A 16,754-nucleotide genomic window follows, 5' to 3' on the forward strand; every position below is an offset into this window, starting at 1 on the left:
TAGTTACTTACCAGTTACCAGTAAGACTGGTTTTCTGAAGAGACACTGTCCCTGTAAGCTGTTACAGCTGACACTCTTGTGGAAATGCAGGAGTCTTCAGAAGGCTCTTAACCTTTAGAATAAAACTATTAGAGCTGGAGATTAACTAGGTTAACCATCTTTATTTTACAAAGAAGGCAACTGGGTCTAGAGAAATTTAGTTTGCTAAATATTTGTTGAATTAAATCATGTGCCCAAGATGACTCAGCCAAGTAAAAATATCAGAACTTCTAATATTGTATTCTTCTTTGGTTGGACCACAGTTGGAGTACTGTATTCATTACTGGATACATTTTAGGAGGGACATTCACAAGGTAAAACACAGTCATAAGTAGCAATTCTGGTGTCTTTGTCAAGCCACAGTAAACATAATTTCACATCAGTGATAAGTGAGGAGACTACAATAGAATTAAGATGAGAAGAGAGATCTCAGAACTTCACCAGGTCACTGCAGGTAAAAAACAAACAAAACCAACTCAAGGAGGAATAAGTTGGTTCAATCCAGAGTCCTTTTCTGGATTGATAGTATAGAGGAGTATCTCACCACCTGTAAATTTCTTGGGTTAATTCTTGTGACTCAAAAAAAATCAGAATGTTACAACATATTACAAATGCAACAATTTTAAAATTGCACAATTTTATAAAACTATTGTTACAATATCCATTGCTATATTATTTGCATCTTCAGGTGTCCTATAGCAAAATCTCAATTCCTCCCCACTTTCTCAAGGTCTAACAAAAGTACAGCCAGATGAAACAGGCATATTAAGGGAACTGGAAATTATGCCTTATGAGGATTAAAGGAACTAGGAATATTTAGCCTGAAAAAGTCTACAGGGGACAATTTGACAAGTTTTTAAGAGTCTGAAGAGCTCTGAAGAGCTATTATATGGAAAAAAGATTAGATGTATGCTGCTTGCCAAAGCAATGTGAACAAGCTGAAGAAAGGTCAATTCAAGATCAATATAAGGAAAAACTTCCTAACAATCAGTGCTGTCCAAAAGTGGAATGATGCTGCTTCAGAACTTAATGGGTTCCCTCTTACTAGAGGCATTTGGAAGCTCTTAACTTGTTGGGGACCAGGAGCTGTAGGGCATAGCTATTCAAAGATGCACTGAACTGAATGGTGAACTGAATGGCTTCTCAGGTCCCTTTCTACTCTGGGTTGTCTTTTAAATCCAAATTTTCTAACTTTCAAATCTAATTCATCTTCCATTGTGCCTTGCAGGAGAAAGTATGAGCCTCAGCTCTAGCTACAAACAAGAGTTCATTATCAGGCCTTCCCAGTCAATTTAGTTTTTTCCCCCTAATTCCACTTGAGCATTCAATAGACAAAGCCAGTGTTACAGGATATCTACTTCTGGGGGTGGTACACAATAAGAATATGAGAAGGAATCTACAACAGCTGCCAGGGATAATATGCAACTTCAAGTAAATAATCTTATGGGTAATTAAGATTTTTCCAAAGATGTTAAGAAGGATTGCTGCCTTCAGCTGCTTCAGCAAGTAACATCTCAGGAACTAGGGCATAAGGTGTTTATGAGAATAGCCACAGTAAGATTACAAAACCAAACTGAATCTCATCAGGAGCTAGATCCAAATGAGTGCTTTATATGTATGAAGAGGACCAGGTGGTTAGTGGCTTCGTATTCCTTTTAAATATCCTTTACTCCTCTACATAGTAACAAAGATCTCTTCAGACCTAAAGAATGCAAGTTATGTTCTCAGAGGAAGTAGTACTGGGCTAAAGAGACCTTGGTGACCATCTTGTCCAATCATCTCACATTCCACAGAGGCAAAAGATGAATTTCAAAAAGATTAGATGATTAAACTAGGGTGACATAGAGTGGTGATAACCCAGAGTTACTGACTCCAAAACTTGGGCTTTTTCACTGACACCTTTGCAGGCATATTAAAGAGAAAAAAAGAGCAGCTAGAATTTTGATCTGCCTATAAAGTTTTCTAACCCTTTTTGATATCATATTTAGTGAAATAGAAAGGACTTTTGAGGATGGTATCACTTAATAGAATTTATAATTCACTAGTTCTTTTAGTTAAAATAATTACTACTTGGAAGAGCATCTACAGAAATTCTTCACAGAACATAAGTGCATGGACTGAAGGAAGGCCAAGTATACTGGATGAATACTCTTTATCAGGTGAACAAAGAGTAATATTTTAAACAATCAAGAAATCAGAGAAAAATTATAGACTATCTCCCTCCCTGTAGCTGTGGAAGGGCAAAATGTCCCAGAAACACAATTGATTTCATTTTTCAAACCTTTTAAGTTAAATGGGTCAGACTAGTGACATTAAATATTCAAGGATTCTGTGGATCTCACAAAAATGTTAAGGAACTTTTGTCCTACAGCATACTGTGGCTTCTAATGTTGGACATTTAAACCATGTGGATATAGGAGAAGACTTTGGCTGATTTTTGAGAACAAATTCTCTTTCTGGTCACTTTTTCAATTAATGAAGCCATGGTGTATAGTGCTAAGGTCCACTTAAGAAGCTACAACTGATAGAGTCAGTATCTGGACTTAGGTTCTCAGGTTCTCCTGTCTCCAAATCTAATCTCTTTCCAGTAAAGCATGCTAAAATAGAAGTTAGTCCCCAACTAAAAAAGACTCTGGACATTTAGATACAAGACTGACCTAAACTAGATTATTTCTATGGATCTGGGGACTACAGCATCTGTAGTTCACACTATTATTTAAAGTGATCAGCACCAGGTCTATCTGGCTCAAGTAACAACACTTTTCTCTATTTTTCATATGTGAAAGAGTGATGTTTTCCAGTCTTTTTTTCATGTCATTCATAAGGTTTTGCATATGAGAAAATAATTCCAAAGTGAAGTCTAGTCTTTGCAACAAAGAGAATTAAAAGCCTAATGAAACACTTCTTTATTGTCAAAAAGGTCTTAGTCATAGTGGAACAAGAAAGAATGATTACTATTTTTTACACTGTTCTTTTCTTACTATTGCCTCCCATAGTACTGTTTATGTTTGGGGGGCAGAAAGAGGTGAGGGGAGCCTTAAAAATTTGTTCAGACATGTCCTAGATTGCTCACTATCCTCTCCATAATCCAACCACCCAAATCAAAAACTAAAATTTATCTTACAATACAAAATACAACATAAAATATTGCTTATCACAAATTAATAGACTTTCTAGATAGAAATTTATAATCCTAGACATTATGTTCAATACAATGTGAAACATCTGTAATATTGCCCTTAAAAATACATATTATACTTAGGAGACATACATTCTTAGCAGCCCAAACTTTATGTTCTTCTTACCCTGCAAATCACCCCAAGGTAGCACTATAAAGCTCCAACCAAAAATTAATAAACAAAAACCCTAAGACTTGGGTTCTCCTAGGCTGTTGAAGGTCTTCTTCGACTCATAGTATCACACATTTAGAGCTGGACCATCAGAGTCATCTAGTCTCACCTCTTTATATTTCAGATGAAAAAACGAGTCCTAGGGAAGTGATTTTTCAGGGATTTAAATCCAGGTCCTCTGACACCAAATTCAGCAATCCTGCAAATGCCCCAATTTGGGAAAGAAAGGACTGTCACAGGACAATTAGTAGTGCTCTAATCAAATGTCACTTAGGATGCATAGCTGGAGAAGGGTTATCAAAGCAAGAAAGTTGTACTGTCACAGTACTCAAGAGATTCTTCACAAAACTCCTAAAATAAGCCCACTTTCAGCAGGGTATTTTGATCTTCATGCTATGGCTCCCACATCTGCAGATCTTCCCTACCATCCAAGAACCTTGGTAGAAGATGAAGCTACCATGAGAAAAATCTCAAAGATGCTTTCCTTTTCAGTGGCCCAAGTGGGGCTCATAATCAATGTCCACTAGAGCTCCAATTACAATTACTATTACAAAGTAACTGCTACTTAAACTTAAGGCAGAGCATCTTTTCAGAATGTCAGAAGAAGAAAAGATGAGCAAATAACTCCTAGTTTTTATTTTGGCAAAAATAACGATAAGCTATATAAAACAGAAGTGTCCATTCTTTTCTGGAATTATTAGGTAACTTATTAGTAAATAGTGTTGACTAGGAAAGGCTTTGAGAATATATTGCTAACATAAAAAGGCTTCTTCTATTAAGCTTGTCAATGCTCCTTAATCCACTTTTCTAAGCACTAGATTTCAAACATATATAAAATCAAAACTCATCTTTAAAAAGCCAATTAGCTTATACTAGCAATGTGTACTGAGGTCTGAAATTTTTTTTAGTGAAAGTCATCCAACTTAATCTACCTCAGCTTTTCTTGAAGTTTTTTCTTAGCTGCATTATGAAAACCTTAATAATTTATAAGATTTCTAAGGATATTCTTCAATTTTGCTCTCCACACTTCAGAAGGACAGTTGGCTGATCCTTCAGATTATATATAAAGTCAAGTTTAGTGCCTCACCCAGCAATATATACAAAAAGGCACTTAAAATATTTCTGATATATGGTGATACTCTCTATAACTAGGAGGTAGATAATTATTTGCAGATCTTCACTATTAGTATGATTATTTCCTCTACAAATTATAACCTCCATCCCATATCATGCTGACTTAGATGATCTTTGGAAGTCAAAAATGTATTGCTCTGTGGTCAATCTAGCAATGACTCTCTCCAAATTTTGCTAAACTAATCCTCAAGACAACACACACAGTCTACCACCAAGCTAGCTTCACAGGGTTATTCAGAGATTGTTTCATAGATAGGTGGCACATGGATCTAGAGAACATTGGGTTTGGAATCAGAAATAACTGAATTTGAATCCTACTGTATTCATTTTTTTGCTCAGTAATTGAGCAAATCATATAACTTCTTAGTCTGTTTATTCATATGTAAAATTAGGATAATCATAGCACCTATCTCACTGAGTAGTTGTGAAGATCAAATGAGATTAACTATTATTACAGCCATTTAGAATATATGGTAATAATTATGGTTAAAATCTGTTGTTCATTTGCACAAAGACAAAATAATTTGAAAAGCTTGTATGTATCTAAAATGCCTTAGCCCAAGAAAGAAGGGATTTATTATTTATTGAAGTGGATGAATAGAAGATAAGATTGTAGGAGACAGTTATGTGTCTAGGATCTCACTTAAATCTCCTGTATTCTTTAATTACTGAATTTTTTATTCAAACTCTGCTTCTGTTGACTGCTATAGGGGGAAAAGTTTGAGGAGACATAGTACAGCAAAAAAATAACATATTATTAGAAATGCATGCATTTGGTGAAGTAGCAGATAGAGGGGAGAATCAGAAGCCAGCGGAGGCTTAGGCCCCATCTCTGACACCTCATTGCATGAATACTGGCAAATTATTTTATTTTATTTTATTCTACTTTTAAAAAATATTATTTTTAAGATTTTATTTATTTATAATATATTTTATAACTTCTTTTTAACAGCATGGTTACTTTTTTACATTATCCCTTGCACTCCCTTCTGTTCTGAATTTTTCCTTCCCTCCACCCCCTCCCCTAGATGGCAGGCATTCTCATACATGTTAAATATGTTATAGTATATCCTAGATACAATATATGTGTGCAGAACCAATTTTTTTTTGGTTGCACAGGAAGAATTGGATTCAGAAGATAAAAATAACCTGGGAAGAAAAACAAAAATGCAAACATTTTACTCTCATTTCCCAGTGTTCCTTCTCTGGGTGCAGCTGATTCTGTCCATCATTGATCAATTGGATCTGCATTAGATCTTATCTTTGTTGAAGATTTCCACTTCCATCAGAATACATCCTCATACAGTATTGTTGTTGAAGTGTATAGTAATCTTCTGGTTCTGCTCATTTCACTCAGCATCAGTTCATGTAAGTCTCTCCAAGCCTCTCTGTATTCATCCTGCTGGTCATTTCTTACAGAACAATAATATTCCATAACATTTATATATCATAGTTTACCCAACCATTCTCCAATTGATGGGCATCCATTTATTTTCCAGTTTCTAGCCACTACAAAAAGGGCTGCCACAAATATTTTGGCACATACAGGTCCCTTTCCCTTCTTTAGTATTTCTTTGGGATATAAGCCTAGTAGTAGCACTGCTGGTCACAGGGTATGCACAGTTTGACAACTTTGGGGGCATAGTTCCAAATTGCTCTCCAGAATGGCCGGATTCTTTCACAACTCCACCAACAGTGCATCAGTGTCCCAGTTTTCCCACATCCCCTCCAACATTCATCATTGTTTTTTCCTATCATCTTAGCCAATCTGACAGGTGTGTAGTGGTATCTCAGAATTGCCTTAACTTGCATTTCTCTGATCAGTAGTGATTTGGAACACTCTTTCATAAGAGTGGAAATAGTTTCAATTTCATCCTCTGAGAATTGTCTGTTCATATTTTTTGACCATTTATCAATTGGAGAATGGCTTGATTTCTTATAAGTTAAAGAGTCAGTTTTCTATATATTTTGGAGATGAGGCCTTTATCAGAACCTTTAACTGTAAAAATGTTTTCCCAGTTTGTTACTTCCCTTCTAATCTTGTTTGCATTAGTTTTGTTTGTACAAAAGTAATCAAAATTTTCTATTTTGTGATCAATAATGATCTCTAGTTCTCCTTTGGTCACAAATTCCTTTCTTTTCCACAAATCTGGGAGGTAAACTATCCTATGTTCCTCTAATTTATTTATGATCTTGTTCTTTATGCCTAAATCATGGACCCATTTTGATCTTATCTTAGTATGTGGTGTTAAGTGTGGGTCCTTCTGGCAAATTGTTTAACCTTCCAACTTCAGACAATTCTTTAAATCTTAGACAGGTTATAATCTATTGGTTTTGGGAAAATTCCCACATCGATGAAATAACAGGTCTTTGAAATATTAACATATGTTGATGAACTATTATCACCTGGAGACTTAGCTACGTATGTTAAAACTTTTGCTTTGTAATTAAAACTTGAGTCTTTCAAGAGTTCAATAAACGTTAGATGTCTAGTCCAACTTGTGAGAAGAAATCCTTCTCTTTATACACTTCCAATAAAAGGTCAATCCAGTCTCTCATATTCCCAAGGCAAGTCATTCTACTTTTAGACAATTCTAGTCGCTTTTTCTTTATGCTGAGTTGAAATAAGCCTCTATAACCTTCACCTCGGGAATAGAAGCAAAACTGATACTCAGGGAGCTTCTGCAAAGCTCAGAGAACCAGAAAGTCAAGGGATTCAGAAGTTATAAAAGAAATTGGATATTATCAATTCAAGAAGGTATTTAAGAAATATGAACAACTGAGATACCACTACACATTTGTCAGATTGGCTAGAATGACAGGGAAAGGTAATGCAGAATGTTGGAGGGGATGTGGGAAAACAGGGACACTGATACATTGTTGGTGGAACTATGAATACATCCAGCTATTCTGGAGAGTAATTTAGAACTATGCTCAAAAAGTTAAACTGTGCATACCCTTTGACCCGGCAGTGTTGCTACTGGGTTTGTATCCCAAAGAGATCTTAAAGAAGGGAAAGGGACCTGTATGTGCAAGAATGTTTGTGGCAGCCCTCTTTGTGGTGGCCAGAAACTGGAAACTATGTGGATGCCCATCAATTGGAGATTGGCTGAATAAATTTTGATATATGAATGTTATGGAATATTATTGTTCTGTAAGAAATGACCAACAGGATGATTTCAGAAAGGTCTGGAGAGACTTACAGGAACTGATACTGAGTGAACTGAGCAGGACCAGGAAATCATTGTATACTTCAACAACAATACGATATGCTGATCAATTCTGAGGGATATGGCCATTTTCAACAATGAGATAAACCAAATCAGTTCCAATAGAGCAGTAATGAACTGAACCAGCTACACCCAGCAAAAGAACTCTAGGAGATGATTATGAACCACTACATAGAATTCCCAATCTCTCTAATTTTGTCTGCCTGCATTTTGGATTTCCTTCACAGGCTAATTGTACACTATTTCAAAGTCCGATTCTTTTTGTACAACAAAACAAGTGTTTGGACATATATACATATATTGCATTTAACATATTTAACATGTATTGTTCAACCTGCCATCTTGGGGGGGAGGGGAAAAATTAGAACAAAAGGTTTGGAAATTGTCAATGTTGTAAAATTACCCATGCATATATCTGGTAAATAAAAACTATTTAAAAACCATAAAATAACAAAACAACAAGAATTTGTCCAGACACTCAAAGTTAGTGATCATGTTAAATCTAGGCTTAATTTTAAGTTTAGATCTGGAGTAGAACCTGCCATTCATACTTTATAATTCACTGAGTGAGTGCTGTTATTAAATAACATATTAGAATAAATTATTAAATAAAAAAAGAAATATGAGCAAACATGTTTAAGGTCCTCAAATACCTTATTTATGTATAATCTTCATTTCAGCAAAACCTCGCAAATTAGGAAAAGGCACCCACTTGCTTAAGATTTTTTATATCACAGGATCATAAGTTTAGGAACTAAAATGCACTTAAGGGATAATTTAAATTGTTTTCTCAGTTTAGAGATTTGAAAACTAAAATGCCCAGGAAGTTAATGATTTGCCCCAGCCTAAGCATAATAAAAGGCAGAACCATATTTCAAGTTCAGTTCTTTTGACCCCAAATCTAATATTCTATTATTACATTATATTGCCCTTAACTACTATTGCTGAGTGATCTACAATTCTGGTATGTATGGGAAAATGCAAAAGTGAACAGAACAGCTAGTATAAAGAAAAACCAGGTGTATGTCTTATACCTGTTAAGGAAAATACTACACAAATAGTACATACAGCTGGTGAGAATGCTAATTTTCTTATTACCAAGAACGGTTTTGCTTCTCTGAAGGTTTCTTGTGAAATTTTGCAATATTTATGAATTTTGCAAAATTCCTAGCTAGTTTCTGGCAGGGAGAAAAAGGATTTAAAATTTTAATTTATTTTCTGGTCCTACACAAGAATGATTCCAAAGATTTTTTTGGACTAAAGATGTGATTTCATTAGTTCAGGAACTTCTATTAAGGAAACTCTACACATCAACCTTAACAGAATTTCCCAGGGCAGAGTTAGCAGTATGTGTCAAGAGACTCAAACATAAGTCTTGATGACTACAAGGCTAAATCTTTAATCACTATGCCTCACTGCCTATCAGCAGGATAAAATTTCAAAAATGAATCTCATTTAAAATATGATGTTCAAAAGAAAAATGGTATTGTATTTGAAAAGTGAAACCAAGACAAATTATATACTTAGAACACAAAAGATGATACAAAATTACAAGAGCCCAAGTCTGAATAACCTAATTCTGAAAAAGAACTTATTATTTACGTACTAAGAGTTTCAAGAAGAAAAGTATCTTATTAGAATGAGGCAGACTACCCTTAAAAAAACTTAAAAAAAAAAAAAAAACCCATAATGGCAGCACCAACAACAAAAACTGATAAAAAGCTCTTAGCTCCCTGCCAAGACAAACAGGGACATTTTTTAAAGTAAAAAAACCCTATATGCAATTCTCGATCCAATATTAGAATAGTCTATTTACAATTAAACAGCACCAAAATCTTCCCAGCCAGGTTGTTTTAATCATACCCAAAGAACTATTATTCAATATTTAAGTTCCTTTAAAACAAAACAAAATCAACAAGAGAACTTACAATCCCTTGAGAGAAAAATTCACTTTTACCTACTGTCATGAATGATTTAAAAAAAAAATGTACTGAAGTGCAATACAACTGAACTTCTTTCTCCCAAGTACGGGGACTAAGAGATAATGAAGTACCTAGTGATATACAAATGAATGAACAGGATGCATTCTTAGGTTGTAGAAGTGCTAATCAAAATAACACAATGTTGGGCTCCATTTCCCACTGCCTAACAACTACTGTTGAAAATAATGCTCCAAACTTCTCTTGAATTCGATTTGAGAAGACCTGAGAGAACTTAGCCACAATCTTAAGGCAATTAAATGAAAGGGAGGTCTGAAATTAGTTCATCTTTTTTAAAGAAACATGGTACAAATAAGTTATAGCTATCTCCTGTCTAGTTATCCTATCATTTTAAATACTATTTTCAGTGTAAATTAAAATTAATTTCCCTTTTTGTTGTTAAAGTTAATAAAGCTTACTATCTGAATTGACTTTTATCTCCAGACTGAAATCAACAAAAGGGTTTTCCTTCTTTTATTCTTCTTTTTTTTGGGGGGGAGCACAGAGTTGAAGTAATATGGGATACTGGCTAATTGTATTTTGGCTCCTTTCCCATTTGCAGAATCAGTAAACCCATAATCTCAATTTCTGGCAGTTTAAACAGAAGCCAGAATATACTTCATAGAGTGAACCAAAAGCCTTTTTGGTCCCTATTTATTTCCCAGGCATTTCGTTATATATACATTATCCAAGAAAGTACAATGAAGGAAAATTATTGTCCAACATTACTGGAAATAATGACTAATGAATTAGGAAATAGTCAAGAAAAGCATGCAATATCTAGTATATGAAGCAATGAATCAATGAATTGTTCTTAGTGCTGGTGTTTAAATGATGTCAGGAAATCTTTTATACTGATTGGTTAAAATAGGGAAAATGCTTTGTAAATTGTCAAGCACTATAGAAATGTAAGATATTTGATGACTAGAATGAAAATAGGCACAATTCTCCTCCTAGGCACAAATAAAATGGTCATTTCTTACATTCTTCATGCAAGGAAGAGGGAGAAGGGAAGAATCATTCCATTCTCCTGTGAGGACATCTGGTTTCACTGTTCCCATACAGCCCATGCAGCCCTAAAATGGAGTCTGAATCAGGATCCACATAAGAATGAGTGGTTAGCCCTATACTGATTCTCTTTCCCAACAAAGATGCCCCTTGACATTGTTCTGCAGGGAAAAACCATACACTTTTTCCAAAGCAGTTGTGCATTTGAAGCACAAGCTGCCATCATGACCACTGGCTTGTGTTTTTTTTCTCCCCCAGTCAGGGGTACTTTTAGAGAACAGGCCTTCTGAAGCTAAAGATGGAAACAGGGATCAATAATTCAGTAGACATTTCCAGAGGCAGGAAGACAAAAGAACTGTGAATCAAGTACAATATAAGAGATTTTACTGTATTTACTAAATTATTGCCTAGTGCTCCAGAAGTCAATAACAGCATAAGCCTGCCTACCACCAGCTTGATAAAAGGTACCAAAATTAGTTGGTATGAACATAAAAAAAATCTCAAAACATAGAAAAGTGAAAGCAATGCTGAAACACAATGCTAGGGCCATTTTTCCCCATATTTTTTCCCTTGATGGATGAGTTTTGAATAACAGTAGTTAAAATCAGAAAACACCACAAATACTGCACTTCTGTTGTCATTTTTAAAAGCTGCATTTGGAGGCATATTATGCAGTAGGAATTTTTTTGAAATAGGCTAATTTGGTTTGTTTACAAAAACTTATTCTGAATTCAAAAGGTGCTGTTCTTCATGGATGGCTGCTTTATTCATTGTTCAAATCATTTAAACATAGCCATTTATGTTGGGTTTCTTTCTTTCTTTCTTTCTTTCTTTCTTTTTTTTTTTTTAATAAATGGTTATCTATTCCGTTTGTTGACTCTTGCATTAGAAATGGCAATCACATGAGTCTCAAAGGCTGGCTCTTTGTGTTTTATTTTTTGTGTAGTTCTCCATCACAGATGGAATTTTTCATTGGTCATTCCTCAGAACTAAATTCACTTGTGGGTAAATAAGGGCAATGAAAATAAATTTCACGCCATAAAAGGAGGAAAAACCAAAAGAAGAGAAAACCAGCAAATAAAACTGGCTCAGTTCTCCACTGGTGTTGGATTTTGCAAAGGCTGGCTCACAATAACCTGTACTACATAGTCCTTTGGGATCTTCAATTCTTCCAGTTTCATTTTGTCAGTGAGTGGCCTGCCTGAAAAGAACCAGCGCTGACTACTTGGTTCCACACCTTCCACTGCATTCAATCTCCTCTTCATGTGGTATACTGTGTCTGTACTACGAGCCAAAAGTTTGAGATCTTTGCCTGTGGAAAGGCGTAGACGGAGTTGACATTCATATCCAGAATTTGGTGGTGGATCAGGAATATCCAGAGTCTCTATGTCACTCTTTTCTTCTATCATGTTGATTGGTGGGGCCAAGCAATAGACTGGAAGTTGGTATCTGTTTCCCAGTTCATCATAACACTCTGTAAGGGCACCTTTGAAAGGGAGAAAAAAGTAACAATGATCTAAATTAATTCATTATAGTATGTACGTTGGGAAATTTCCAAGTCACTGATTAGTGTCTAGTAAATACAATATGAAGATGTGATATCAGCTTGCTAGTTGATTAGCAACAATAGGTAAAACTCACCAATTTTAATTATCTAGTTTTCAATTCAATTTTAAAATGTCAGTTTTTTAAAAATTTAAGCACCTATGTTCAAGATATTGTGCTTAGGGTAGGAAACACTTGAATCTTACTCTCATCAGAATTGCCTTAAAGAGGGAATGATTTATATAACTCAGTTGAGCTTGGAAATCTATCTTACCCTAAGGGGAAGTAGAAGGGGAAAGAAATAAAGGGGAGGGGAAGGATGATAGAAAGGAGGGTAGATTAAAAGAGCTAGTGGTCAGAAGCAAAAGGGATTTTGAAGAGAGACAGGATAAAAAAAAAAAAGGATAATAAACAGGCTAAAAAAATAAGATGAAGGGAAATACACAATAAGCATAACTATAATTGTGAAAGGAATGGATTCACGAATAAAATGGAAGCGGATAGCAGAATAGTTTAATAAGCAGAATCCAACAATACACTGTTTACAAGAAACATGACTGAAACAGAGAGACACAAAGAAAATATAAGGGGATGGGAGCAAAATCTATAATGCTTATCTGAGGTTAAAAAAAGCAATCATGATCTCAGACAAAGCAAAAACAAAATTAAAAGAGATGAACAAGAAAAATTTATTTTGCTAAAAATCAAATTACCAGTTTAAAAAGTAAAAAGGATGAATTCACCACTGAAGAAGATGATATTCAAGCAATTATTGGGCTATTTATATGTAAAAAAAAAATCTAACAATCTAAGTGAAGTAGATGAATATTTACAAAAATACAAACTGTTCAGATTAATAGAAAAACAACAACAACAACTGAACAAGCCATCAATATCTCCCTAAGAAAAAAATCCCCAGGACCAGATGGATTCACAAGTGAATTCCACAAGACATTTATACAGCAATTAATTCCAATACTATATAAACTATTTGGAAAAACAGTGAAGGAGTTCTATCAAATTCCTTTTACAACACAAGTATGGCACTGACACCAAAACCAGGAAGAATAAAAACAGAAAAAAAACTATAGACCAATTTCTCTAATGAATATTGATTAAAAAAAAGTTTTAGGAGATTGCAGCAATATATCACAAAGATAATACACTATAATCATGTGTGATTTATACTAGGAATGTAGGACTGATTCAATATTAGAAAAATTTAGGATCCAGCATAATGTATCCTAAGTCAATAATAAAACCAACAAAAATCATAATAGATTCAGAAAAGGCTTTTGAAAAAATACACTAATTTCTATTAAAAATGCTAGAAAGCATAGGGATTAGTAGAGGTTTTCTTAAAATGACAATTAGTATCCATTTAAACCTATCAGAAAGCATTATTTGTAACAGAGCATTATTTGTAGAAGTCTTTCTAATAAGATAAGGGATAAATAAGAATGTCCTTATCAACACTATTATTCAATATTGTACTATAAATGCTAGCTATGGCAATTAAATAAGTAAAAGGAATGGAAAGAATAAGAATTGGCAATAAGGAAACAAATCTATTTGCAGATGATAATATACTCAGAGAATCCTAGAGAATCAATTACAAAACTAATTGAAAAAAATTAACTTCAGTAAAGTTGCAGGATATGAAATAAATTCATATAAACCATCAGCATGTCTATGTATTACCAACAAAATTCAGCAGAAAGAGATAAAAAGAGAGTTTTCATTTAAAATAAAATCTATTACTACTGGGTCTGTATCCCAAAGAGATCATTTAAAAAGGGAAAAGGATCCAAATGTACAAAAATGTTTGTAGCAGTTCTTTTTGTTGTGGCAAGACATTAGAAATGGAGGAGATGCCTTTTAGTTGGGCAATGGCTGAACAAACTGTAGTATATGAATGTAATGGAAAATTATTATTCTACAAGAAATGACAAGTAGGCTGATTTCAGAAAAACCTGGAAAGGTTGATTGACGCTAAATGAACATTGTACACAGTAACAGCAACATTGTGTGATGATCAACTATGACAGACTTATAAGGACCCTATTTGATCAAAATATTTATAGTAGCTCTTTTTATGGTAATAAATACTTGGAAACTGAGGGGACACCCATCAACTGTAGAATGGTTTAAGTTGTGGTATGTGATTATAATGAATGAGCAGGATAATTTCAAAAAAACCTGAAAAGAACTGATACAAAGTAAAGCAAGCAGAACATCCCATAGTAATAGTAATAACTGTACAACAATAACTCCTAATGCCTTAACTTTTCTTAAGTAATACAAAATCTAAGATAATTCCAAAGGACTTATAATGAAACATGTTATCCATTTCCAGAGAAAGAAGTGATGGGAGTCTGAATACAGATTAAAACCACTTTTTTACACTATTTTTCTTGGGGTTTTGGTCTCTGTTTTCATTTGCAATATAGCTAGTAGAAAATATGTTTTTGGACAACTACACATGTATAATTTATATTAAATTGTCTGCTCTCTTAAGGAGTAGGGAGAAGAGAAAAGGAAGAAGATAATTTGGAACTCAAAATTTAACACGTTAATTTTTTATACGTAACTGAAATTCTATGAACACAAAGACAAGCAACACAGTCCTTATTTTCAAAAACTATATGATCTCCCAAGGGCAAGACAAAAAAAATACATATATATCTATATAGATAGACCGATAGATAGATACACACACATATAGAGATATTTATATTTACAAACACAGAAATGCAGTATAAGAGAGTATCAAACATACAATACTTAGAAAAGCAATGTTTCTCCTAAAGTTAATTAACAAACAAGGTTAACAGGATGGCAAGGGTTGGGGGGAACATGAAAGAGTAAGATAAACAAATTTAAGTTTTTGACCAGATAGCTCAGGAAAAAAAAATTGTCCTACTGAATTATTAATGGCTAATTTCAAGTTAAAGATCAACAACATACTATTATTACTAAGGGCCATTTCCTTTTGGAATGAAAATGGTTTTGCTCTAATGAGCTCTTTGCTATAATGATACTCATTGTGATGAAACCTAACCTTGCCCAAACTTTAACATAAACACCAGGCTGTCAGCAGTGGTTTAGTTTTTAAAACTATTATATCAAACCACAATTTTTAAGTATAAATATTTAGGCAGATTTACTCTGTGCAGATCAGGGATTTTTAGGGGGAAATGGGAAGCCAGTAAGCAGAAAAGTTATAAAACATGTTTCTACAATTATTGTGTTAAATGTTGAAGAACCTGTAGAACTGTAGGACCTACATGCAATCCTCCATAGAGTCTGAATTTTATTTGGAATAGATTGAATACACAAAGGCTCTTATCTCTAGTTTATTGTTTAGTATTAGAAAATTAGTAGCAAAGGTTATTTATGTATGCTTTTATCAATGTAAATCAACCAATGCAAATCAATGACTTGTTTTAATTTTAAAGAACTGATTCAGAATACTGAGAGGCTGTCTGATTTATCAAGCAGATAGATGTTGCAGTAGATAAGAGCAGCCTGGAGTCAGAAAGATCCGAGTTCAAATATTTACAGCTATACGTTGTATAACCTTAGGCAAGTCACAAACCTGTTTGCCTCAGTTTCCACTTGTAAGACAACTGGAGAAGGAAATGGCAAACCATTCCAGTATTTGCCAAGAAAACCCCAAAAGATGTCAAGAAGAATCAGATATGACTAAACAACATGCTAGAACCAGCTCACACAGATTTGTGAAGAATTGTTATATTTTCAATGTCAAGCACTTAAATATCAGAAATCAGCAAATCTACAAATCATAGCCTGATTTATTGTTTTGTTGATTGTCTAGATTTAAGGTGATGGAAAACATACTAATAAGGAAAACTAAATTAAAAGTGTGCTATGTGTACATTTTGTTCCTGAAGACAGCCAACTGTTAAAACATTTACCATTACATCCCTAGTCCTAGCCATTGTCATACAGACAGAATATGTCAGAAGGCAGGAATTGAACCCAGACCTCCTTTCTGAATCAAAAACTGGTCCTGTATCTACAATATAACACTGACTGTGCCCATTAAGAGAGAACACATCTGAAATGGAATCAGGAGCCTAAACAAGCTGTAAAGGCCACCAATCAGTATTATGAGAATTAAATCTTAATTAGCTGACTTTTCCAGATTGTTCATTAGATGGGTCAGGACAGCAACAAAAAGGTCATGTGATAAGTACCATTTTATGACACCATGGAAATGAATCTACTTTAAAAAATTATCATTAGATATTAATCCCTATACAACAGGAATCCATGTTACTTTTATTCTCTATTCCTATGAATTTACATAGAGCTATTTATACATATCATACTATTTATTAACTCAGAACACTGGATCATAAATTAAAAAGTAGAAAGATTCTTAAAGACCATTTGAATAGATTTTATTTTTACAGATGATACCAATAAAAATCTTACACTGGACC

General features: G+C 34.1%; 3 protein-coding genes across 6 annotated transcripts in view; 1 reads left to right on the forward strand and 2 right to left on the reverse strand.

Annotated features, from left to right (window-relative positions):
* STK10 (serine/threonine kinase 10) overlaps positions 1-10,975 on the reverse strand; it is a 149,134-nt gene extending 138,159 nt beyond the window's left edge. The window contains exon 1 of the mRNA XM_074292068.1: positions 12-10,975. The gene's annotated coding sequence lies outside the window, so the exon portion shown is untranslated. The remainder of the gene's footprint in view (positions 1-11) is intronic.
* Positions 1-16,754, forward strand: part of EFCAB9 (EF-hand calcium binding domain 9) — a 41,641-nt gene that overhangs the window by 6,115 nt on the left and 18,772 nt on the right. The gene's annotated exons all lie outside the window — the stretch shown is intronic.
* The window catches only part of UBTD2 (ubiquitin domain containing 2), a 62,827-nt gene continuing 57,187 nt past the window's right edge, over positions 11,115-16,754 (reverse strand). For all 4 annotated transcript variants that reach the window (XM_074292073.1, XM_074292070.1, XM_074292071.1 and 1 more), the window contains exon 3: positions 11,115-12,226. In XM_074292073.1, coding sequence (XP_074148174.1) covers positions 11,829-12,226 — 398 coding nt within the window. In that variant the 3' untranslated portion in view covers positions 11,115-11,828. The remainder of the gene's footprint in view (positions 12,227-16,754) is intronic.

Source organism: Sminthopsis crassicaudata, chromosome 2 (genome assembly GCF_048593235.1).
Source record: "Sminthopsis crassicaudata isolate SCR6 chromosome 2, ASM4859323v1, whole genome shotgun sequence".
NCBI classification, from domain to species: Eukaryota; Metazoa; Chordata; class Mammalia; order Dasyuromorphia; family Dasyuridae; genus Sminthopsis; species Sminthopsis crassicaudata.